Genomic DNA, 27,628 nt, shown 5'->3' on the forward strand with positions numbered 1-27,628 from the left:
TCGGCCAGCAATATTTTTATTATAGAAGTTATAGCACTTGCGGCTCCTAAACGTAAATTAAAACATTCTGCGTTTTAATTAAACATTAAATCAATAAAAAACAAGGTGTTCTGTGAGAGGCGGGCTCGCGTGTTCCTGTATTGTTACATTATATTACACATGGATTGCATTAGCTAGCTGTTTACAACTTGTCCAGGTATTGTTGTAGGTCTGGCAGACCCTCCTTGAGTCCTTTCCTCTTCCTCGTTTCCTGAAATAGACACATACATTTTTAATATTTCCTGTCAGAGTCTACTAAATATCGAAACGATGAGTATAATAATAAATGTATCGTCCACGCCGTAGCTAGCAATCCCGGGACATAAGGATAGAGGTCCTATGCAGCGTTTGGACGCGGTCGAGGCTCGCTCTGCTTCCTGAGCACAGCCGGCACTGTCGCGGCGCACTCGGCAGTCGCGACCGCCGAGCGCGCTACAGAGCGGCGCGTGACGTGCGGGAAGGTAACTCATGTCATGTCCGTTACCAAGTGAAATAATCACTTGGTAACAGACAATACAATGCACAAGATAGTTTAGCGGAAACCATGTTCCTTATTTGTAAACACTCTGCTTTGTGTCATGCATGAAATAATAACATCATGTTAAGTAATATCAAATTCAATAACCAACTAACGATTCTATTACATTCCACCTCTCAATTCATATAACGAAGTGTCAGTTTGCAAAGTGGCTTATACTGAAAATACGATTCTTTGTGTTAGACTGAATTCGAAAGTCAAACCAGTATCAGAACATCCATCCTATGAATTCCGGGGTACACATTTCCCATAAAACACAACACAAAAACCAACTGACCTGCACAATCTTGTAGGGCTTGGTGTCGGGGTCGCACGGGTCTCCGGGCAGCACCTGCCAGTGGTCGAACACGCACTGCGGGAAGGCCTGGCCTCCGGTGTTGGAGCGCAGGTCAGCGGTGAAGCCGAACGACTCGTTCACAGGCAGGTAAGCCTTGACGACGAACATGGGGGTTCCCGCGACTTGGGACTCCTCGAACACGTGGCCACGACGCCTGTTCAGCACTCCGTAGATACCACCCACGGCTACCTCAGGGCACTGGTGATGGTGAGTGAAAATGTTGTTGGTAAAATTATTTTTACAGGATTATGCTGTACAAAAATATCTATTTCTGAAGTTTATATTCTAATGAAACATACAGACAGTCATGTCTGTACTGGCATTAAATATAACGGATATGTAATCCAATTCATAGGGTATTAAAATTTTGTAAAAGGGTTGTTAGTGCCGCTATTCTAGCAGAGAACATGGGGGTCACAATGCCAAAACAAAGAACTATCGCTCTACCACGGTTCGGAAAGGCGGAACTACAAAAATCATGCTGTCTCGCTCAGGATAACCGTGGATACACATGCTGGGTTTCTACATCAACAATGCTTGTTTCTACACATTTATTTACAGGTGCAATTTAAAGGAATATGCATGCTGGATCTAATCATACCAAGGGGATATAATAGTAAATATAGGGTCTATCTATCTACTAGGATTTAAATAAATTGCATAACTGAATTGGCTCAGGCATAATCTCCAAATGTAAGAGTGCTTTTCCACCAGTCATGCTAAGCTATGGAAGCTTTTGATATCCACTAATAATTCCTTAGTTTACATAGCATAGCATTGTAGTAACGGATTTATTTCACGTCATCGCAGCGAAGCTGGTGGAAAGGCACCCTAATATTCTAGTTATTTTCTCTTCTAGACAACTTCTAGCTGCATTAGTAACATACCTGAATCTCGCACAGGTACACGGGCTCCATGAGACGCGGCTGCGCGGTCAGCAGACACGCGTACAGACATCTCCTCGTCGTCGGAATGATTTGACCGCCTCCTCTGTAACACAAGCACAAGTTAAATATGGATGATCCAATTTGACGAAGACAAATCAAACAAGTGAGTAAAAAATTTAATGACTGGGTTAACCCCCATTAATGCGCTAGTGGCTTCGCCCCGATGCGTAGATTTCCGAATATTTGTAAGACCGTGTCTTTGTATCGCAACAACGCACTAATGGTTCCTCACCCTCATACATATCCGCGTTTCCAGCATGTAAAAAATATCAATCATCCTTGACAACAAACCTGTGGATGGCGTCAGTGTGCAGGGTCACATCGTAGATGTTGAAGCGCACGGATCTCAAGTTCTCCTCGGCCATGACTCCCTCCTTGGAGGCCCACTGGAACCCAGCGACCACGGAGTCCTTGATCTCGTTGAGGTACTGCACTCCCTTGGAGCAGTCCACCATCAGGTTGGGTCCGGTGCCGTCGGGACCGAAGCACCAGATCTTACGCGCCTCGGTCACGTCGTACTCGTACTTCTCAGTCAGGTAACGCGCACGGGTCTTGAAGTCGTCACGGGGGTTCACTTTGCCCTGTTGCGTGGGAAATAAACTTATTAGTTCCATTTAAGTTCTACCAAAGAGGTTTTAACGTAAACATATCGCATAAAATAAAGGTTTGTATCGTCCGCGCCGTAGCTAGCAATCTCGGGACATAAGGATAGAGGTCCTATGCAGCGTTTGGACGCGGTCGAGGCTCGCTCTGCTTCCTGAGCACAGCCGGCACTGTCGCGGCGCACTCGGCAGTCGCGACCGCCGAGCGCGCTACAGAGCGGCGCGTAGCGTGCGGGAAGGTAAACCACTAATAATAACTAACTCGTTTCATTTAGTATCGTATTTACTATAACAAACTATTCTTAAGGGGATCCCTAAAGCTAAAATGCTAAAGTCGGCTTGATATACTTGATTAGATTGGAAAAACGGTAGCTTCTATCACATTGATAAAAATATATATTGTAGCAGAGGGTATACTGAACATGTTAGTTGCTTAGAAATTGGTGCAGGATTATAATAAGTATGTTAAAAAAAATTGCAAACACACCATGTCTTTTGCCATTTTTTGACTTATTATGAAAAAACCCTCGAAATCAGAGGGCCCATTTTCATGGAATCTTATATGTATGTGTAGGTAATTAAATTCTTAACAAAGTTACCTTAAAGAGTTGGATTTAATGGACCAGAAGTCAACTTTTTTTGCAAAAAACTAATAAATTCCGGTTTAAAAATGATGACACCGTGACAGATTTCAGATTTCTTCAGTCGTCGCCCTGGTGGCGGCCTGTTAGGAGCGATACCCACGCCATTTTATTTTTTATCAAATATTTCACAAAAACTGATTAAATCAACAAATTATGACTACAAGTATTATTATACATATGCATTTGCTATGGAAAGTTAATTTTCTAATCATTTTAGATGCAGAAAAGCCGAAAATTCTTAGAAAACATTTCGCCTTTTCGATTTGTTTACATTTTTTACTATAGAGTTACAGATGCATAGATAAAGGTAAACATTGCACATAATGACACTTATTAGATTCTCCGAATAAGAACTATACGGTCAATGCAGTATGCCAAAGCGCGAGCCTGTTTATATTCTGAGGGGTAATTTATTTTATTTTAACGGTTGTGTATGGTAGGTAAGCTACACAATATACAGGGTGTTGAAAAGTAAGTTCATAATTTGTTTTATTTGAAACCAAAAACCGTAGTTAATTAAAAATATATATATTTTAAGATGTGGTAGTCTGTACACTACAGGTTGTTAAAAATAAGTAAGTATTTTTAAAAATTTAAGATCTAAAATTTACATAATTTTTTAAATCTATTTAACAAGCTTTGCAAAAAAAGCGGTTAAGTGCGACTGTATCTCGCCATGAAAAAAATGAAATGTTTACTGTAGCTATGAATTTTATGCGTTACAAGTGGAATAAAATACCGCATAATATTATGTACAACTATGTAAGAGCCTAGTTTTAAAAAAAAAACTCATAAGAAAATATTAAATACACAGGTTTTTTAACCCCTGAAGGAAATAGAGGGGTGTTATAAGTTTAAAGTAAGGGCTGAATTTTTTTTTTAAATTAGGGTGATAGGTAATGTATATTTTTAATGATTTTTTCAAATAGATAAATGTTATACCATTTTTAAATTGCCATAAAATTACCTATAGTTATAGTTATAGAAAAGGGCAGGGCTACCAGTGCCCATTCGCCACTGCAACCTAAAAGATCTATAAATTATGACTCCCCATGCCGAGTCTCACTCTACAGGCCCAGGTCTTTTATAAACCTGATATTACCTATACAGGATGTTGCAAAAAGGGTATACTGTGCCGAAAGGGTTTGACTCAGGGGTTATTCTGAACAACTTTTGTTCTCCAAGTTTTGGAAATTCTCGAAAAATAAATTCGGTCTCTATAGTAAAAAGTCACGTGATCGAATAAGTTTCTATGTAAAAGGTTTTGTTACGTGAATTTTCAAAATTGTAGAAGAAAAGTGGATCAGAATGGCACCTAAATCCACTTTTGGCTAAGCTTTATACCCTTTTTTCAATACCTTGTATAAAATATCGTCAGCGTCACCTTAGATCGTAATCATCGTAACTCCTCGTGACCAAATTTTAGAGGAGACAAAAATACTGTTTTATTTGTAGTTCTAGTTGGCATACTACCCACCTAAAGTTTTTTTTAACTAGCCTAAAAATGATTTGTTTAGACAGTCTATCTTCCTGTTCAACCGCAGCCTGAGTGCCAGTGACTCAATGACTGAAAGGAGGCCATTAGTGCTCCTAAATAAATAAAGCAGGCCTGTAGATTATCTTTCAGTGTACCGACACATCTGATTGCTGTAAGAGCCTGATAAGCTCTTCGAACGAGTCATACACTCTGTGGTGGTACGGTTTCGACCTTTCGGACAGTCAGTTTGGCATCCGAAATGCGGATTCGAATAGTGGGTACAATACTTTGCGTTCGTTCACTGTCGGAGCAGGATAAGAACCACGGGCGAGTTGTTGCGCTGGCTGTTTGCTTAAAATAGTAACCGCGTTCAACTCAATCCCCTAGAGGGCGAACCTTTAGGGCGGCTCTTGTATACCATCACTTGTCTTCTTATCTGCAGAAAATTGACAGAGGTCATACGTGTCTAACAAGTACATTAAGGATGCGAAAAGAGAGGGTTTGTTTTCACTGAAGAAGTTCAGTTGCGGAGTTCCACAGCGGTAGGTCTTGGAACCCTCTGCTGTGGAACTTGGCATACAACGCGGTCCTGCAAATCAAGCTCGCAAACGGCGTTAGCACAGTGCATTTTTCTAATGTCACACAGGTCGTGAGGTAGGCTGAGAGCCTAGCTCGGGGATGACATCCCAATGATTCATTACGAAAAAATTGCTGCAGCTGTGCTCGCCATGCAGTGCATGGGCTACTTCCGAATCTGGGGGGCTGTTGCAAAGGAGTCCGTTGCCTCTATACGGTACGGGTTCCGTGCGATCTATGATCCTTCCGGGAGCACCTGTCTTGTCAAGTCGAAGAGAATGGCTTGTATTCGACGCAACCTGCAGTACTGGTGGGATTGGTTGGAGGACAGGACAGCAGGAAGCTGCAGCAGCCGTCATGCTGTGATTCGACGCATAGATGCAAAAAAAAGTTGAAAGTAACTTCATGTTAATAAAATATTAGATCTTAATTTAACAACATAACATTGCAAAAAAAAATTAACATTGTTGAGTATGTTATTGTAATTTACTAAAGTAGTAATAAAAACAAAGGCTTATTGCATAGTTTTCGTTCACGTTCGCCTACATCGCACGTTGTATATGAGAATAAAGGGTATAATTACTAAGTTTTCTTGTTTAAAAAATCACGGTTTGGGGTTTAGAGGAAAACAAATGGTAAAATGCGGAATACAGTTTTTTTTTTCGAATAAAGAGGAAAACATGTGAATTCAAAAAACGTTTCTATTGACACCAAAGAGTACTTTTCGCCGAGAAAAGTGGAGTTACAATGTTTGCGATCTAAAGTGATGATAGAACTAGAACTTATTTTTTCAGTTCACCTGCTGTTGAGTGAAATCGTAATTAGGTAAATGACTCCTTGACATGAAAATAACTTTTTTTTTATAATCGTTATAACAAAACCGTTTTTTTTAATACAGCAATATTTGTAGGTGTACTTACAGTGAGCAAAAGAGCGCAGCAAGGTGTAAATTTTTTGGTTTTTAAGAAACAAAAATATTATTTCTATCATATCCCAAATACACATAAGTACTTAAAAAAAAATACACACTCTCGCCTTGTACTAATGTACTCCCTTGCGGGGGTACTTACATGTTATTATTTTTCTGGTGACCTCCCCATATCCCTTTGCCAGCTACGTAACCTTTTGTGACACCCTGTATATGCAGAGTTCTGCAAACTACTGTTCTGCTTTTGAAACACCAAAAAAAAAACAGGTCGTCTAACTAAAAGGTCACGTGACCAAAAAAAAATTATATGAAGAAGCGTTTTTTTCATGAATATAAAAAATTACGTAGGATAAAAGTTTTTCAGAGTGACGCCTGAGTAACGCCCTTTCGGCTAACTATACTTTTTTTATTACACGGGGGCAGAGTTTAATACAACACCCTGAACTATTAAACTCTGATAATATTTTCGCGATTTTTTTACATTCTGATTTCATTTCCTGGCTTAGAAATAACATCAATAACATGCTGCACACGTAGGTTTCGGCATAGTATTAAACCCTTTTTGCAACAACCTGTATAAATATCGGCACGGGTACGACTTTATATATATATATAATTAATTATTAAATATTAAAAATACTTTCAAATAAAAATAAATATTTTCGTATCACAAAACAATATTACTTACCTAGTATATTTTTAACAAAGTGGCATGTCTTCACTTTTATGTTTTCGAGTACTATGTTAAAATTTCATGTCATTGTCCGTAGAACGCCCCGCATACCTCAACCCCCCCTCACTAGATTTGACAGATTCTGATTTTCTTCCAGCTTTAGTGACAGCCTTAAGGGTTCCTACACATAAACACTATACGACTTCGCGTCGTGTCATTCTCTACATTGAGCACCTGCGAGTGGGAACTGACAACACGACGTCGTATCGTGTTTATTTTGCGGGAGCCCTGTGTCATTAAACATTATACTCACGTCATCGATGTCCTCAGCCAGACCGTCGGGCATGGGCTGCGCCTTCATGAACAGACGGTTGTGCTTGTTGGGCGACTTGGACAGACACATCTGGTCCGACTCCTCGGCCACGGTCTCGCGGTACGACACCACGGGATCGGACTTCTTGATGGGGATGCACGCGTGGTCCTCCTCCAAGTCCTGAGAAGAATATTGGTAAGACACATGGCATTCTGTAAGGATCAAGTTTTAAATCTAGTTGGAATCAGTTCCTAACATAACTTCACTAAATAGGTAGAGACAGATTTCCCAAGAATTTAGCAACTACATAGCTGATCAATATAATTATCTAACAAAGTGCTAATGCCCATATATGAGACATATAAATACCTATTTGATCATTTTTTATTGCTTTTTAAACTTTTATTATGTATTTATTTTCTTTATGTAAATAATGTTTCTGTGCGTAAATAAATATTTTTTCTTTATTTCGAACATTAATCCTCACTAACCTTCAGACAGATCTCAAGATGCAGCTCTCCGGCACCAGCGATGATGTGCTCGCCAGACTCCTCGTTGATGCACTGCACCATGGGGTCGGACTTGGCCAGACGCTTCAGACCCTCCACCAGCTTGGGCAGGTCGGCGGGGTTCTTGGGCTCCACGGCCACACGCACGACGGGCGACACGGAGAACTTCATGACCTAAGGAAGGAACAGAGCAAGATATGACATGGAATTGGCTTTAAAAACGGCGATACGGCTCACGACCTACAACGATAATAATAATATGTGGGGACATGCGAGTCACCCCTGACTACCCCATCCGGGATTACAGTCGTGAGCACATGCCTATGTAAATAACTGTTTGATTTCCATCACATCAGAATTTTATTATCTTAAAATTATATTTTACTGTAATTTGTTATTGCTGGCCATGTCTTTTTAACACTATTATCGTAGAAAATTCATTTTATTATTCCTTCCTCTACATGTAGAGAAAAAGCTCCTTACCTTCATGTTGTGGGCATCCTTGAAGGTGGTGATGGTTCCGGTCTTGACCAGGAACTGGTCCACTCCGACCAGACCACAGATGTTACCGCAGGGCACATCCTCGATGGCCTCCACGTAACGTCCCATCATGAGGATGGTACGCTGGATGGTCTTCTCGTACAGATCCTGAACAAGAAACAAATATTGTTAGTGAAAAAGTACCATTACTTAAGAAAATTTATATTCTGATTTTAAGATGTTGGATGTACACTTTGCTTTTTACTGACAATAGTGTTGTAGCCCAGAATTTGTTGTGAATAGTCTACAGAGACCATCCACCAATCTGTACCTGAGCGGTAATTTTCGTCCTTACTGCCGCTGTAATACCGCATTTTTCACGGCACTCAGTATCAACGGGACGAGTTATAAATTCAAAATTAATGAATTCTTGTACAATACATTGTTATCTATCTAAGAAAGTAATTTCCTGAGTAATCATGTAATTAGTGTAGTTCTAAAGTTGGGTCCACAGTGTCTGTTCTCTATGAAAAAAGGTTATATCTAATCGTCTCAGGTAAACTGCCACACCCATATTCGTTTGGCAAACAAAGTAGTCCTGTTTGCTGATATGAAAACACGTGGCAGCAGACCTAGCTTTAGTGACTTTCGTTGGTCAGTCTGAGAAAAAGGTTAGTAAATATCACATACCTCCTTCTTGCCGGGGGTGAAGTTGGGTCCCATGATGCGGGCCTTCTGTCCGGTAGCGACCTTGCCGGAGAACACTCGTCCGAACGCGTAGAAACGACCCTTGTCGGTGGTGGGCACCATCTTGCTCACGTACATCATGAGGGGCGCCTCGGGGTCACAGGTCTAGTGGGGAAACGTACTGGTTTACTCATTGTACATGAATATTGTTATAAAACTTAAGTTACGGGTGTTTATGTGCAGATAATTATTTCATTTCAATGGCCTTGATATTATGAAATGTAATAATTATAAAATAGTAGAAAATAGATGCGGAAGTTCAGAAAAGTTGCTTTATTTTCTTGTTTATTATTTTGGCAAGCTCTCTACTGCCGACTTCAACAGTAATAAGGAAATTTTATGCTTTGTTTGGTTGGATGCGTGCCAAAACTCCACGTGAAGCGCACGTTGTTCCAATGGTATTTAAAAGTGAAATAAGAATGTATCTTCCATTTATGGGGTCACCAACTAGGAAAGTTGACAACCAATTCCGGAAAGATGATGCTGTAAAGTCCTCGTTGACACCCAGCAACTCTCTCGACGAGTTGCCGGCAACACTTGGGACTATGGTTATTGAAACCCCTATGTCAGATTCGTTACTATAATTAAGAGACATTTATAAATTTTGGATGACTATCAGATTTCGATTCCGAAACATGAACTTATTGTTAGCTTTTAGTCAATTTGTAAACACAGTTTACCAACTGAGTCGTCAAATGAATAATTTTGTGGTTTAAACGCAGATGGCGCTAGTAGTGAAGTTAAAAATACTACATTTGACAACTCAATGAACTGGTCTCTCTCTATAAAAGGCAGACATTTTGCAGACTTGTTGTCAGTCGTTATCGAGCCTTGGACTCGTAATGTTGTAATACAGTGTCTGGAATGACTGAATGGAAATAAAGTTAAGTTATTTGATTTAAATCAAGACTTTGATTTCCGGAACCTCTCAGTTCAGAATTGGGAATAAAAATCATGAATATTTCTCAATATTCACACGTCCACAAGTGTTGAGTGTAAAGTGCAAGTGAAATTGTGTAGTGTGTGATTGTAATCATGGAGAATATGCCGACAAATGAGACTGGCATCAGTCTGGATCGTGCTAACACCGCTGGTGAGATGCGGTCGCTATCGGCAACGTCTGCCAAGCAGCGTGGTCGCAGCGTGACGAGGCGAGAGCTTCGTAAGCGGCGCCGGAGGAGCCCGTCAAGGGCGAAGTGTCCACGACCATCTCGAGCGCGGTCGCGGTCAACTTCATCCAGCGGCGAGCGCTCGGTACGCGCCGGGAGACTGCGCCGAAGGTCCACTTCGAGGCGACGACGACGTGGCGCGTCGACTCGATCACGCAGTGCGTCGACTCGGTCCCGTAGAACGTCGAGACGATCGCGGAGGCCGTCGAAACGACTGCGCAGCTCATCGAAAGGACGGGATCAGCCTCGAGATGACCGTTCTCGAAAAAGTAAGCGGAGACGACACAAAACTGTAAGTGTTTCATCCTCTACTACTTCAAATGTTTCGCCAGTGCATGTAAGTCAGAATAAGAACAATCAAAATATAGGTAGTTTTTCTTTACAAGATGTAATGGAGCTGATTAAATCATTGCCCGCGGCATCCAATCAGACCCAAAATCATTTTTCTATGAACACAAATGCTGTGCCAGAATTCGACCCTTCAAATAAAGAGCAAACCATTAATTCATGGCTGACCAAAGTTGAAGAATGTTCTTTGTTGTACAATTGGTCAGAAACTCAATTATTACATTACGCATTACCAAAATTAATGGGTGTAGCTAAAATTTGGTACCAGGGCTTACCTTCCTTGAATTTTACATGGGCAGAATGGAAGGATAAACTATCTAAAACCTTTCCAACTGTACAAAACTATGCTCAACTTTTGCACGAAATGCTAGACAGAAAAGTTAGGAATAATGAAACGTTAGAAGAATACTATTACCACAAAACTAACTTGCTAAATCGTTGTGATATAAGCGGAAAGAAGGCCATAGATTGTATTATTTATGGGTTAGATGACAAAGGAATGCGGTTAGGAGCTCAGGCAGCGAACTACTCACAACCTGAAGAACTATTATCGTATTTTAAAACAATAAAGGCTGAGGATACAAGGGATAGGCGAACATCATTCTTTAAGAAACGTATTGATACATCCGGTGATAGTCATAGTCATGCCACAAAATCAACCACAATGAAATGCTTTAATTGTGATGAAATAGGGCACCCAAGTTTCAAATGTACAAAACCGTTACTAACGTGTAGTATATGCAAGCGATTGGGGCATCAGAATATTAATTGTAAGCGTTTAAACAAAAATAATGCGAGTCAAAATTATCAAAAGGAAACTGAAAAATCTACATCCGAAGTAAAATTAGCTGGCCAGTTAGATGAAAAATACATTCTTCCCTTAATGGTCAATGGCCTACCCAAGACATGCTACGTGGACTTGGGTAGTCAGTGTACGCTTATCAGAGCTACAGATTTTAATGAATTGGGAGTGATTCCAAATACTAATAGTGGAGTACCCGGGTTAAAGGGTTTTGGTAACTCAATCATAGAACCAATAGGGAAGGCGATAGTTGAATTACAGGTGCCGGGGGTAACTGCCTCAGTCGAAGTGCTTATTGTACCTGATGATTTACTTAAACATGCAGTTTTGTTGGGACATACATTTACCGAACAAGCTGGCATTGTTATTATTAAGACTGATGAGCAATTAATAGTGCATAAACAACCGTTACCATTAAATGGGCGTAAATTGAACTTGTTGATAGGGACAGACCTAGAAATTAAGTCCATGGAGGCCTTACCAGTAAAGGTTGACAATGACGTTAACTGTAAGGTTTATGTGAAAGAGTCAATGAGAAAGATCGGTTCTAATAAAAAGTATTATGTTCTACCAGGTTTTTATGCGATAAATAACGGACAAGGATGTGTTATGGCTGTTAATTTGGGTTCAGAATCAGTAACGTTCAAGGAAGGCCAGTTATTAACTAGAGCTCATATTTATGAAGGCGAAAATGAAAGTTACGATGTAAATAGATTAGAATGCGTGAGTAGTGAGGTATTCACTGATAGCATAAAAACGGGTAAAGACTTAGATTTAAACAACAAAGTGAGACTAGAAGGTTTGTTAAATAAATATAAAAGTTGTTTTTCCTTCAGCCTAGCCGATCTGGGGCTAACCAACTTGTGCGAAATGACTATTAACCTCAAAGACAATACTCCCGTGGTTTATCGACCATACAGGTTGGCCTACTCAGAAAGGCACAAGGTAAAAGAAATGATTCAAGAAATGTTGGATAGTGGTATTATTACAGAATCATCTTCCTCCTACGCAAGTCCTGTTCTGTTAGTGCAAAAGAAAACTGGGGATCAGCGGTTGTGTATTGATTATAGGGCCCTGAATGCAAAAACCGTGAAAGAACACTATCCTATGCCTAGGATCGAAGATCAAATAGATCAACTTGGGGGTTATAAGTATTTTATTACCCTAGATATGGCGTCTGGATATTATCAGATTGCAATTTCTCCATCTTCTCAAGATAAAACTGCTTTTGTGACCCTAGATGGACAGTACCAATTCACGCGCATGCCATTTAGCTTAGCGAATGCACCATCTGTTTTTCAGAAGACGGTCAATAAAATGTTAAAAGACGCTAAAAATCATGAAGCTTTTGCGTTTATGGATGACATTATTATACCAGCTAATGATATTGATGAAGGTTTAGAACGCTTAGAAACAGTTTTGAAACTTATTAAAGAGGCAGGCCTTACGCTCAAATTATCTAAATGCATTTTTTTCTCTACGGAAATCGATTACCTTGGTTTTGAAATATCTAGGGAAGGAGTAAGACCAGGTCAAAAGAAAACAGAGGCTGTAGAGAGTTTCAAGCGTCCTAGTAACCAACATGAGGTTCGACAATTTATAGGCTTAGCGAGTTTCTTCCGCAGATTCGTCAAGGATTTCGCAATAATAGCCAATCCTTTGACGAAGCTGTTGAAGAAAGATACTAAATGGGTGTGGGGTGAGGAACAGGATAAGGCATTTTCCACGTTAAAAGCCGAATTAGTCAAAAGACCAGTGCTCGCGTTATATGACCCAAAAGCTAAAACCCAAGTCCATACAGATGCGTGTAAAAACGGCATCGCTGGTATTTTATTACAAGAAGATGACTCAGGTAGACAACGAGCCGTTGCTTACTATAGCAGACAAACGACCCCGGAAGAACAGAAATACCATTCATTTGAGTTAGAAACTCTAGCAGTGATCGCGTCACTTAATCGTTTTCGCGTCTATGTTCTAGGAATAAAATTTGTTATTGTCACCGACTGCAATGCAATCAGAACTACTCTATCTAAAAGAGATATCATACCACGTGTTGGCAGATGGTGGTTACAGTTGCAGGAGTATGACTGCACTATCGAGTATCGTCCGGGAAATAGAATGTGTCATGTAGATGCTTTAAGCAGAAACGCTATCCCAATGATTGATGAATCTGAGCCGGTATTCGATGTGTTAGTTGTGGAAACTGAGGATTGGCTGTCTACTATGCAAAGTGTCGATGATGATATCTCGCACATTAAACGTGTCTTGGAGGATCCAGATACCCCAAAAGTGGTAGATATACATCAAAATTATAGAGTCAAAAATGGGAAAGTTTATAGGGTAGTCGATAGTCAACTAAAATGGGTGGTTCCAAAGGGGGTTAGATGGCAGCTGCTAAAAAAAAATCATGATGAACTTGGCCATTTCGGAGTAGAGAAGACGTTAGACAAATTGAAGTCACTCTATTGGTTTGCCGGAATGAACAAGTTTGTCAAGAAATACGTACAATCATGTCTAGAGTGCGCCTATTACAAAACTCCTGCAGGTAAAAGACAAGGATTACTTCATCCAATCCCAAAAATCGACGAACCATTTCACACGATTCATATCGATCACTTGGGACCATTTGTCAAGAGTAAATCTAAAAATACGTATCTTCTCGTCTTAATTGATGCCTATACTAAATACATAAACCTTTATGCGGTCAAAAACACCAAAACAAAGTCAACGATCAAAGTTTTAAATCAATATATCAGCTTATTTGGAATACCTTCTAGACTGATTAGTGATAGAGGTACTTCTTTTACAAGTAGAAGTTTCAAGGAATTTATACAAAAATTAGGTATACGGCATGTGCTAAATGCAGTTGCGACACCCAGAGCTAATGGCCAAGTGGAGCGATACAATCGAACCATATTGGCCTCTCTAGCGGTCAAGAATCATAATTGCAAAGAAAATGAATGGGACAAACATTTAGAAGAAATTCAACTGGGGTTAAACACAACTCTCAACAAAGGGATAGGTAAAAGCCCAGCAGAGGTACTTTTTGGATTGAGGCTTCGAACAAAAGGAGATGGAATAGTTGCGTCTTTATTAGATAAAAATCAGGACGGTGCTAATCAATCATTAGAAGCGATCAGAAACGAAGTAAGTTCTAAAGTTTGCGAGGAACAGGAGAAACAAAAGCATAGATTTGACAAGAGTAGGAAGGCTGCTAGAGAATTCAAGGTTGGTGACTTAGTACGGATTGAGAGAGATATCTCTAGTAATAATGGAAAATCAAAAAAATTGCTTCCAAAATTACAAGGCCCATACAGGATTGTAAAAGTACTATTAAATGATAGATATGTCGTCGAGGATACCCCTCTGACACGAAAACAAAACAAGAGGTATGAGGGTATAATTTCAGTAGATAAAATACACCCCTGGCTAGCATTTACTCAAGAATATTTAATGGATTCTGATAGGGATAGCTCAGCGGACAATGATGAAATGGAAAGTAGGGATAATGAGTGTTCTGTAAATAATAATGAAGTGGAAAGTAGAGATGATGATAATGAAATCGAAAGTGTAGATGATGATAATGAATCAGCCGATTAATGATTAAATCAGTTCAGTTTATTTGTATAAATTTATTATGTAAGTTGTGTATATTTTTTTTGAGGAAAATTTAATGTTTTAGTTAGGTGTGTTATTGATGGTGTATTTATTGATGGTCTTATCACATATTGATTATGTTATGTATGAATTGTTATTATTACTGTAGTGAACTTATGTGTTTTTATTATGATCATGAAGTGAATCTGTATACAATGGAGTCTTATGACAAATGGGAGTATACTAGATTTTACGACATGGTGCGCAAGGAGGCTGGTTAGCCAAGAAATGGAGCGCTTTGTTTGAACTTAACTGTGTATTGTTATTATGATCATGAAGTAAATCAGTATACAATGGAGTCTTACGACAAATGGGAGTATACTAGATTTTACGACATGGTGCGCAAGGAGGCTGGTAAGCCAGGAAATGGAGCGCTTTGTGTGTTAAGACATTGATAATGAAAAATATAGATAAGTATGATTATTTTTTACACTATGGAGTCTTTTGACAAATTGGAATGTGTAAAAATTAATTGTTGATAGAGGCGATGATGCCAATGATTTGAGAACTGATTTATAAGATACTGAAATTGATGGAACAATTTCATCATTAAGATGGCCGAACGGATCTGAAAAAAGTGTTTAATTGTTATAATTCTTATGTAAATAGTTCATAAGATGGTCAATTAATTTTCAAACCTTTGTTTATAATTAGTTTTAATTAACGAGAGGACTCGTTATTGTAGAATGGCCGACTGTTAGGTTTTAGTCAATTTGTAAACACAGTTTACCAACTGAGTCGTCAAATGAATAATTTTGTGGTTTAAACGCAGATGGCGCTAGTAGTGAAGTTAAAAATACTACATTTGACAACTCAATGAACTGGTCTCTCTCTATAAAAGGCAGACATTTTGCAGACTTGTTGTCAGTCGTTATCATAGAGAAAAAATAAACAATTGTGCAAAGAGTGCCATCTCAAGGAGTTTTTTGTCATACTCTATACGTCATACTGAGCAGCGCCATCTCTTTATATTTCTCAGCCTCATTGTACATACATACAGGGTGCCCTGTTGGGACACCCTGTATATATAGATATTGTTATCACAAGTTAATAGCCGGATCTCCACCAAACGATCCAATGCGATCCGATCGCCCGATCCAAGAAGTTTAGTATGTAAGATTCCTTGGATCGCGCGATCGGATCCCATTGGATCGTCTGGTGGGGATCCGGCTATTAACTCCAATCTATAAAGATATAAGACATAATATTTGCCTTAACGTAGTTACACCACACAACAGTGATTACATTTATTAGCTAAATGTAAGTTCAATCTATTTATGTACCTACCTACATGCAACAATAAATAAAAAAAAAATAATGATATAATTATTTATTACCTCACATATAACAATGTTTCAGTTCAGTTTTGTCCATGTCACTTGTAAAATAATATGCGAGTAGGTGTGTGTATTCCTTTTTTATTCCTTTCACCATGAAAACCAATTCATGTTTTGCTAGTTTATGTTTCCCAAGAGAAGCATAATAATAATTTATTAAGAAATATTATAAATAAATGAACAATAAACAAACAAACAAGCAAATCTTGTCACTTGTGGTGATAAAGTCATTTCGTCCAATAGTGCATCATTTATCCTCGCGAGGCAAATCATTGACGACATTTATCAGTTTGGTACACATAGTATTTTAATCTTCAGCGGATATGAAGATGTCGATCGCTCTTTGCCAGTGCCGCCATTTCAGCTCGGTTCCCGTGGAACCACATGGAACCTGGATCCATATGGAATCTGTCAGGTCACAAGAATTTCATAAAAACACTTTTTGCGGATAAAGATGCTTTTTCTTGACACACCATGTTTATTTTTATTTGTAGGTAGGTATATAAAATTTATAAATAACGATATACCGAGAGTATAGGCTTTTATTACAAAAATGTTATTTGCGAGACATTGTAAGACAACTGAACTGACACTGACACGCAATTTCTTCATAATAGCCATAGATCATGACAATGTTGACATTCAAATACTACTTATCTATGTGTCTTGTTATTGTTCTATGGTCTTGTTCATAACGCCATCTTACATCTTTTTTGGTAATAAGAGTAATATAAAGAGATGGCACTACCTTCTATTAAAAGTTCAGCCATTAAGGCACTGAGCCCCCCCTGGTCGTTATCGAGCCTTGGACTCGTAATGTTGTAATACAGTGTCTGGAATGACTGAATGGAAATAAAGTTAAGTTATTTGATTTAAATCAAGACTTTGATTTCCGGAACCTCTCATTATTCAAATCTAAAGTGTCTTGCTAATATTAAAAAACATCACTAATCAATATACAATGAAGCTTATGAGACCTGGCCACGCGGCACGGGTCCATTATCGACGTCGATAAACTGCGCGTTTCATCATGCATAGCACCGTATTTATCGCAAATCACATTGAAACGTTTATCTACCTCGACAGTGGACCCGTCCGTGCAGCGGGGACAGAATATGCAGTAGAACACAAATACATACCTTGATACCGAGAGCGGCCTCGTCGTCGTGGGGTCCCTCGTACAGCATCTCCATACGGTACTTCTGCGCGACCACGGGGGACGGCAGGTGGATGGCAATCATCTGCAGGAGAGCCTCTCCGGCCGGCAGCCAGGTACGCATGACAACCTGGCGGGGGAAATGACGAGTTAGTATGTTGAGGTAGATGCTGGAATATTTCGGATGTAGGCCGATTGTGGAATTGGCCAGAAAAATTGAATCGTTTATTAATAGCTTCCCAAAACCACTTCTCAAAATACAAAATAAGTTTTTAGGATTGATATATCAATGATAAATTGATGTACTTGTATGCTAATAAGATCTGAATCACCTGAAAAAAGTTTACTGTGTTTTGGAAATGGCAATTTGGAAGGCTAAGAGAGAGAGTGTGTTTTGGAAATGGCATTTCTCACGGTTGAAGGAAACTCTTGGGAACCAATTTTGCAAATATACAAAGTACCATCTTGTATACTCAGAAACAAGCATTTACCTTAAGCAGGGCCTTGCCGTCCTTGTCAGCGTCCTCGTGCTTGATGGTGACTCCGATCTTCTTCAGCAGAGACTCGGTCTCCTCCTTCTTGAAGTTCATGATGGCGTCGAACACCTTGTAGATGGGGTCCAGCACGTACATGCAGAAGGAACGTTTGTTGTCGTCCTCCTTCTGCTTGGACCACTTCTTGGTCTTGGCGTTGAAGAAGTTCTCTCCCCACAGCCTGGGTTGGTAAATTTTGGTGTTAGGTTTTTGGGTGAAAGTTGGTTGGTAAGTTGAGGTGTACCTATTCTTGTATACCATTATCAAAAAGGTTGCAAGAATAGGAAGTAGTAGCATAGCTAGAGAGTATTTATATAGTGATTCTAAACAGGCGTACCGCCGCCATCTTGAATTTACACCACGTGTTATTTATTGTGGTCTTGTAGCGCAGAATTTGTTGTGAATAGTCCACAGAGACCGTCCACGATTATCTATCCTGAGCGGCAATGTTCGTCCTTACTGCCGCTGTAATACCGCATTTTTCGCGGCACTCAGTATCAACGGGACGAATATCATTACTATTACTTCATTTCATAATTGTTAATCGAGTAAATTAAATTGTAATGAAAGTATGCCACTATTTATTTTTAACATTGGGTCATTTGTGTGAATAAGTACAATTCAACACTGTTTAACAATACTATTTAATTATATTGTTGATATTGGACGTGCCTCCAGCTATAATCCTCCAAAATTTAAACTCAATAGAAACTATTTCTGATGATGCCAAAAATTAGTCGTGAAATAGTCATAAATAGTCGTGTTTTCCAAAAAAATAGTCGTATCATACTTTCGGAGTTAGAGCTATACTTTATGGAGGATTATAGCTGGAGGTCTCCAGCTATAATCCTCCAGCCTCTGCAGAACAAACGGTAAGGCCTATCGACTTGGTTAAGGTCTCAAAAAATAGTCGTGAAATAGTCGTAATGACATGCCAATTTTCAGAAATAGTCGTCCAAAGATAGCTGAGATATAAAGGTACTTTGCTGCAGCCCTGGTGGAGGATTATAGCTGGAGGTTTTGAAAATATCGAATATCTTTGGAACTACTATGACTATCGGTTTGAATTACGTCTCAAAAAATAGTCGTGAAATAGTCGCTTCTATTTATTATAATTTTAAGCTTGAAACAAGCTGTTAAATAATGATATCAAATTCTTCATACAAATCAAAGTGGACGAGAATGCCAAAGCGAGCCAGTACACAAAAATAATAGCACTGAATACAAAAATAAAAGCAATAGCATTGAATTACTCATGTCGAATTTATCTATAAATCATTTATTTCGTCATACTTTGCATCAATAGTATCTAAACGAATCTTTGGTTTGACATTTTATTGCTTTTGCTCTTCGCATTTACCTTACTGTGTACAGAGAAAACGTATGCCAATACACGCACACATTTATCTCTGTTATCTTGACAAACGATAGCGACGATGACGACTACGGCGATGTAGTATTTAGGTCAGTTATTGTCATCCCTTACTATCCCGTGATCAGACAAATATTGCTATCCTTGTCTCCTTTCTAACCGGCATGCGTCGCACGCATAGAACGCGTGAGCGACTGCGTCACCGGTAACATCTTGACAAGCTATAGCAAACCGGTATTTATTACGTCCCTTATGTGACCGCCGCCGCGCGCCGCCACCGGTGAAGTTGGGGTTAGTATTTTGCATGTTTTGTTTGATAATTTGTTTACAGTTTAGTGCAAACTATGGTCACGATCGGTGTTATTGTTGGTTGTTAAAATATTGTGAGTGCTCTATATGCAAATGAATATTCAAGATGTTATATTCTAAAAGATATTAGTTGATGCAGATAAGAGTGTTTAGTGAGTGCTATGTTTGAATATTTGCAAGTAAGTATCCTTTTTAATACTCAATATCAAAACAAGCCATCCCATTTTGTTATGCTCAGCTTATTTATTAACATGATTTTTTATTGAAGTATCGTAGCCAAATTATTTTTTAATATCTATGCTTAATATGTATGGGGATTGTTATTCAATTAGCAATTTTACACTATGAGCTAGTAAATTGTGCATACATGTAATCAAGGCATTCATGTACATATCTTAGTAGATACGAAAATATGTGGGTATCATCGATTACCTACATATGGTAGTCCTGGTTAAATGTGGATATTTACCCCTCAATAGCAAAAAAAGGCGTTATTGTTTGTATTTCTGAATGAAACTAGGCAAATAAATATATGTATAAAAAAAAATTATGTGTAACCTACCTATAAGCCTACCCATTATTATTTCAGGTGAAAACACAGCCTATCGATGTAATGCGCCGATAATCTATCATGACTGCATTGATGTCATGCGCTAAAAAACTGCAATGGCTCCGAATACATGATTACCAGATAACAAATCCTAGGTAAGAATTTATCCCTATTTTCATATGGTATTGTGCTTATGCTAGGATACAGTGTTGTGGTGCTGAAGTTGATAAAATTATAACAGCCAATTTACTTGTCAAAACTCATTTGTACCTATCATTTACAAGCGACAAAAACGTGTTTCTGAACTAAATACCTATGTAATTAATTCACACCCTGTGAAATTTCATACAAGTTTCAAACGCAACGTCCGACCAAACCGGTTTTGGACAAAAGCCAAATTGTTTACTCAGCTATCTCTTTCGCTCAAAAACAATAGAGGTCGGTTATGGGACATATATATTGAAAAAAGCGAATACACTAATGAACAGTATTTCTACTCTACCCTTTTCGCACAAAAGTTCGCAGTTTCAAGTTATTGTTGCAATAAGTTACTGATAAGAAATTTTACTCCACTGTTTGCTGTGGTCTCCAAATGACAATAAATTACCAAACAAATAGTCTAGGTGAAATAACGTTATTACTACTCGTATCTACCTACTCGTATATCATATATATATGTATATAATATTTAAAAAAACCGGCCAAGTGCGAGTCGGGCTCGCGCACAAAGGGTTCCGTAGCAGCAAATATAATATTACAGTTAAATCAACCTATCTCAAAAACTATAAGAGATACTTTGATCAAACCAAAAATCGTTGAAAGAGTTAATTAGCATGCATCACCTCTATTTTTTTTAGAATTTTATACCCCGTAGTTATAAAAATAGAGGGGGGGGGACATACTTTTTACGACTTTGAGAGCTGATATCTCAAAAACCGTTCACTTTAAGAAAAATGTTTTTTAGAAAACTTTATATCATTTTAAAAGACCTTTCCATTGATACCCCACACGGGTATGTACATCGAAAAAAAAAATTTCATCCCTCAGTTACATGTATGGGGGGCCCCACCCCCAATTCTTTTTTTTACTATTTAGGGCGGATTCGGCCAACGTCGAGTAACTATTTACTCACGAGTAAAGTACCAGTTACTCGCGAGTAAGCAGATTTTGCATTCTACCAAACCTGAGACCAAGATAACTAGCTTATCCCAAGAATAAAATGTTATACCGCCAAAATTGACCGTGTAACGAGCTTATCCGAGAGTAATTTTGTAATGGCGGCAGCACATCAGCTGATTAGAAAACCGTCATAATGACATATAAACACATCTGTCAAAACATAAACAAAAGTACGTTAAAAGGCAAAGTCTCAGAATAACAACAGCGAATAAAATATTAAAACATAAACAATTTCATACTTTTATAATCCATTCAAACTAAGTTGGCATGTCATTTCTATTGCATGCTTTGAAACGCAGCTATTTTTATTTTAGTTGCATTACAGTTTCGTTCCTCGTTCATTCAATTTAATCATGGTATAACTTGGTAGAATGCAAATGTACTTATCCTAGATATTTACTCGCGTATAATTTTAATTCCGGTATAGTTATTCTCGTGTAACGTGATGTTTGGACGAATTCACCCTTAGTGTCATATTTTTGTAGCGGTTCATACAACACATATTCCCATCAAATTACATCACTGTAGTACTTATAGTTTCCGAGTAAATCGGCTGTGACAGACGGACAGACGGACATGACGAAACTATAAGGGTTCCGTTTTTGCCATTTTGGCTACGGAACCCTAAAAACAAATATTTTTATTAATAAGACGTTAATTTGCCTTATTTTTTTTTTAGCGCAGCTTACGTGTGTTCTTCAAACGTCGCAAGCTACAGTGGCTGTTCATAATTTTTGCAAGTTCTACACCTACAGGATTCAGTTATCTGGGCATTATAGATACCCTATTATCACCTACGAAGTTATTTAGGTATATTTATTAAAACCATTATACAAGGTGTTGCAAAAAGGGTATACTAAGCCGAATGCTACATGTGCAGCATGGTATATCTAAGCCTGAAACTGAAATCAGAATTTAGAAAAAAATATATCATTTTTCATAGAAACTTAGTTGGTCACGTGACTTTTTACTATGGAGAATAAAAATAATTAAATCCTAAACTACCTAAAGATGAATGAAGGAATGAATAACTTAAGTATAAATAAAAGTACTTTCGGTCTGTGATGGTAATTAAATGAGTTATATTTCATTATGACAATAACCGTGATTATACTTACCTAAACCTACTAATGAACAATCTGTGATTACTTTAACTTAAGCTTTTTATGATATAGGTCTAGAAAATAATTATTTTTAAATAGTGAAATAACTACATATTTAAGTTCATACCATGTTTTTTTTATTGAACTACGTCAATATTATATTATTACTTAGCAATAAACCAACTGTGATTATTTTAAATTAATCTAAATATGTTTATAGCTAATAGTCAAATAATACTGAGATAATTGTATGAAACCTAATCTACCTAAAGATTGTTTAATGAATAACTTAAGTATAAATAAAAGTACTTTCGGCCTGTGATTGTTATTAATATTTCAAACACCGTATTTTATTCTTATCGCTTGAGTGCTACCCTGTACTGCGTCTTCAATAAAACTAATCCCAATTTCACCGGCGGAGGTGGCGGCCACATCAACGCTAATAAAAAAACAAGAACAGCACTATTTGTGTGATCCCGGGATAGTAAGGGACGTAATAAATACCGCTTTGCTATTGCTTGTCAAGATGCAACCGGTGAAACGTTCGCTCACGCGTTCTATGCGTGCGATGCATGCCGGTTAGAAAGGAGACAAGGATAGCAATATTTGTCTGATTACGGGATAGTAAGGGATGACAATAACTGACCTAGGTACTACATCGCCGTAGTCGTCATCGCTATCGTTTGTCAAGATAACAGAGATAAATGTGTGCGTGTATAGGCATACGTTTTCTCTGTACACAGTAAGGTAAAGGCAAAAGCAATAAAATGTCATACCAAAGATTAGTTTAGATACTATTGATGCAAAGTATGACGAAATAAATGATTTATAGATAAATTCGACATGAGTACTTCAATGCTACGGTGCTATTATTTTTGTGTACTGGCTCGCTTTGGCATTCTCGTCCACTTTGATTTGTATGAAGAATTCGATATCATTATTTAACAGCTTTTATCAAGCTTAAAATTATAATAAATAGAAGCGACTATTTCACGACTATTTTTTGAGACATAATTCAAACCGATAGTCATAGTAGTTCCAAAGATATTCGATATTTTCAAAACCTCCAGCTATAATCCTCCACCAGGGCTGCAGCAAAGTACTTTTATATCTCTGCTATCTTTGGACGACTATTTCTGAAATTTGGCATGTCATTACGACTATTTCACGACTATTTTTTGAGACCTTAACCAAGTCGATAGGCCTTACCGTTTGTTCTGCAGAGGCTGGAGGATTATAGCTGGAGACCTCCAGCTATAATCCTCCATAAAGTATAGCTCTAACTCCGAAAGTATGATACGACTATTTTTTTGGAAAACACGACTATTTATGACTATTTCACGACTAATTTTTGGCATCATCAGAAATAGTTTCTATTGAGTTTAAATTTTGGAGGATTATAGCTCGAGGGACGTGATATTGGAATAGCAAACATCAGCTGTAAAAACATTCATCTGTACTCTGCACAGAAGTTTACAGAAAATATCAACTACCATGGTTTGACTTTGCCACATTGCGATTCATGATTTTAGCCGTGATGCTTGATAAAAAGATAGGTACATAAAGTAAGCATACAGAGATAGGTAACAGGGCATGATATAAATAACAATTCCCACAAAAATTTAGATGTTCAGGGCTGTCAAACGCCTAATGTGTAAAATTTCGTTTTTAACAGTGTTAAATTTTTGTGGTAAAACAAGAGTCCACATTACCTGTTCATGAGCTTGACCAGGTCAATCTTGAACTTGTCGGCGTACATCTCGGAGAACTGCTTGAGGGTGAACGCCCAGCCGTGCAGACCGGAACCGAAACCGACGGAACCCTTGCTGGGGTCCACGCGGACCTCACCTGCGAACCAACAGCTGGTCAATACAAGGAGTCTGGATCACTGGATTTATGTAAGAGATAATAATTACAGAAAGGAACTTTAAGCCAATGTGCATTAAATTAAAAACCTACATTTCCAACCAGGCTATTTGTGTCCATGGTTTTTTCCTCATGGTATGTTGGTAAGGCTAGTGAACTCCCTCCGTATCAGGGACATTGACTGCTTAGGAAAATGTATCTTCCATTTATGGGGTCACCAACTAGGGAAGTTGACAACCAATTCCGGAAAGATGATGCTGTAAAGTCCTCGTTGACACCCAGCAACTCTCTCGACGAGTTGCCGGCAACACTTGGGACTATGATAGTAACCTAACCTCATAGATATAATTTATTAAACTCATCTCAAGCTCATAATCCATGAATATATCATGATTCCACATCATCAGCCAAACACACCCAACTACTTATTGGTTCATAATATTTTATAATTTCTTCATTATTATACAATGTAAGTAATCTGCAGTTGTCAAGTAACATTTTGACCTTGTGAATGTACACTTGATATCTATTTACTCGCGCGATCATCACGTGTGGTAAACATGTTTTACTTTCTGATAATTTTATTGTGTTTTGCAGTCAATTTGGCCCTTATCTTTCTTTCAAGGAAAGCATGTTTCTTTTAAATATTTTAGGTTATGTAACAATTAATTCTACATACTTTACAAAATATTCTGTATAAGGAGATTTATTAGAAGACTATCAAGCTTGAGCTATTTATCTGCCTCATGGCAAGAAAGCACATATTTTACAAACAAATGATGACTCTTTTGTTAATTTTAACATCAGAAGACTGATGATAGAAATTGATTCTTACCCATGGGGCCAGAGTCATCGGAGTAGGTGGCGATGATGACGTTGACGTTCTCAACAATACGCTGGAAGGTCTGGTACAGCTCCTCAGACTCCAGCTGCAGCTCCAGCAGAGCGCGGTCCATCTTGTTCATGAACAGGATGGGCTTGATGCGCTCGGCGATGGCCTGACGCAGCACAGTCTCGGTCTGCACGCACACACCTGCACAGATATGGTACGGTCATACTTGTTATGATGGAAATTATGGAGAATGAGGTTGTAGAAGGTAATCAGATGGCCGTTCTGCAAGATCGTCAATGATTCTCAGTTTTGGTATGGTTAAGAACATTCATCATTTTATTAGATTGGTGATTTAATAGGCAATGGAAATATTGGCAAACTTATTCTGCTATACACCTAGTGTTTCTATGTTGTAAGTTTGTGGGTTTGTTTTCTTTGAGATGCATTAGATTGTACAACTCCATTCTGCTTTTTCTCCAAAAGGGTGAACAGCCATAAGAGCCCAAGTATAACAATATTCTATTGTGTAAACTTCAGCTAAACATGATAACTTACCAGAGACACAGTCCACCACAACCAGGGCTCCGTCAGTGACACGGAGAGCGGCGGTCACCTCAGAGGAGAAGTCAACGTGCCCAGGTGAGTCAATCAAGTTAATCAAGAAACCCTTCTCGGTCTTCTCACGCTGGTCAGCGTTGGTGATGAATACCAAATCCTTCTCTTCGAGCTCGAAGTACATGGAGATGGCACTGAAAGTGTCATTGTCAGTTTAATTGCGAGTTGGTTTTTTCATAAAGAAGTGGAAATTACAAGGTTATGTTTATCAGATGGCCGTTCTGAAAAATCGTCAATGATTCTCAGTTTTTGTATGGTTAAGAACATTCATCATGTAAAATGCTACTTATGTAAGTAAGTAAACAAACAATCATCATTGCACCACAGCCAAATTATGGTGCAATAGCTTACTTTTTCAGTGAAATACACTTATCAGCTGATTATCAGATAATTATGAAAACCGACTACGAACTTTCACGGAAACTTGCGTTTACGACCACTGTGATCATGACAAAATTCGAGTAACATTTCATTCAAAAATTCAAATTTTACAGGTACAGTGGGGGTCCATGTGGGACTTACAGGAAGCAAAAAACCGGTCCAACAAAGGTTGTTGACCCGTGGTATTTTCAATGGCAAGGTACTCACGTGGACTTGATGGTGATGCAGCGGTCCTGCTCGTCCTTGCGCGTGTCGGTGAAGCGAGTCTCCCCCGCGCGGGCGCCGGCGATGATACCGGCCTTGGACACCAGGGAGTCCGTCAGAGTCGACTTGCCGTGGTCGACGTGGGCGATGACGGACATGTTCCTGATGTTCTTCTTCTTGTCCATCATCCCACGGATCTCGTCCACGGTGAAATTCACCTGCAGACACAAGCAAAGACCACGTCAACATCGTTTCACTGCGAGACTTCCGAGAACATAACACACAGATGGTACACTTGTCACACGCACGTTTCATGGTAAATAATCGCGGATATTTAGCTGTTTTGATCATTTGAAGCCCCGGTCGGTCTTCCCGGCACTCCCCGGCTTTGCACAAACACTTTCTATTTCACCATAGCACAAGTCCTGAGGATACGTCATCCGATTACAAAGACCGACGGGGATGAGAATACGCGAGTTTTTTAAACACTTCAAAAAGCCAAATACATGAAATATATCCGTAAAACTGTAGCACAGATGATCCGCAACACTTTTGTGTTCATTATTTTACGGATTTATACTCACCATATTGGATGGTTTTTGATTTTCCGCTCAATAAAATAAACTACGATACGCCAGCAATGGCGTACGCTTTGAAAAAGGACCCGTCCTCGACCGGATGCACCGTTCAAACGTCAGTCGAATCTGTACCATAAACAAAAAAATGTTGCCAGAGAATACACTTCCGCTAGGCTGACTTTATACCACAGCGTTTTTTATATTTCACAGTTTCATTGATGTGTAGTTTTCATAGGGCGGAGATTTGGTGTATTTGGTAAACAGAGCGAGGGTTTGTAAATGTTGAAATATAATATTATATAAAACATTAATATACTTTTGATTATTGTACTTAAGCCGCGTACAGACCGGCCCAACGAACGCCAACGAACGTTTTTCGTTGGCCTTCGTTTCTGCAATCTGCCCTGTAATATGTATATTAATATCCATCGTTGGGATAACCGTTGGCGTTCGTTGGGCGTTCGTTGGCCCGGTGTGTACGCACTTTACATACACATGTAATTTTTTTATTTCTGGCAATAATTATAAAAATATTATTGATGTGGGTCCGCTACTCAATCATAGATGGCAGCACTATTTTGTATTTATATAGTGCATCTACTCGTTAATAGATGGCATAACAATCAATATGAAAATAATATTTATGGTAAGGTTGCATGGAAGAGATTGCTTGTTTATACCGATACAGTCTTCTATTTTATTGGGATAGTTTCAACTGTATAAAATATAAATACCTATTTATGTTAAAAATAAATTAATTCAGTGTTTTTACCTTACCCGATAGTTGTTTAGCTCAAGATATAAACATAACCTACTATGCAATATAC

General features: G+C 38.6%; 1 protein-coding gene across 1 annotated transcript; it reads right to left on the reverse strand.

Annotated features, from left to right (window-relative positions):
* On the reverse strand, positions 1-26,964 carry LOC105388608 (translation elongation factor 2). Its single transcript, XM_038106348.2, has 15 exons — positions 26,808-26,964; positions 26,227-26,441; positions 25,579-25,772; positions 25,027-25,224; positions 24,038-24,173; positions 17,771-17,993; positions 17,263-17,409; positions 8,754-8,915; positions 8,067-8,231; positions 7,566-7,757; positions 7,075-7,254; positions 2,153-2,442; positions 1,802-1,904; positions 855-1,112; positions 1-250 (listed from the first exon to the last, which is right to left on the reverse strand). The coding sequence occupies exons 1-15, from the start codon at positions 26,808-26,810 to the stop codon at positions 182-184; spliced, it is 2,535 nt and encodes an 844-aa protein (XP_037962276.1). The 5' UTR covers positions 26,811-26,964; the 3' UTR covers positions 1-181.
* Between the last annotated feature and the right edge of the window lie 664 nt (positions 26,965-27,628).

Source organism: Plutella xylostella, chromosome 19 (genome assembly GCF_932276165.1).
Source record: "Plutella xylostella chromosome 19, ilPluXylo3.1, whole genome shotgun sequence".
Classification (NCBI taxonomy): Eukaryota; Metazoa; Arthropoda; class Insecta; order Lepidoptera; family Plutellidae; genus Plutella; species Plutella xylostella.

Coding starts and splice junctions, on each gene's coding strand:
- LOC105388608 (XM_038106348.2), bottom strand. Junction 25,773..26,226: donor TGCATCACCATCAAGTCCAC/GTGAGTACCTTG, acceptor TGACACTTTCAG/TGCCATCTCCATGTACTTCG. Junction 24,174..25,026: donor CGATGACTCTGGCCCCATGG/GTAAGAATCAAT, acceptor GTTGGTTCGCAG/GTGAGGTCCGCGTGGACCCC.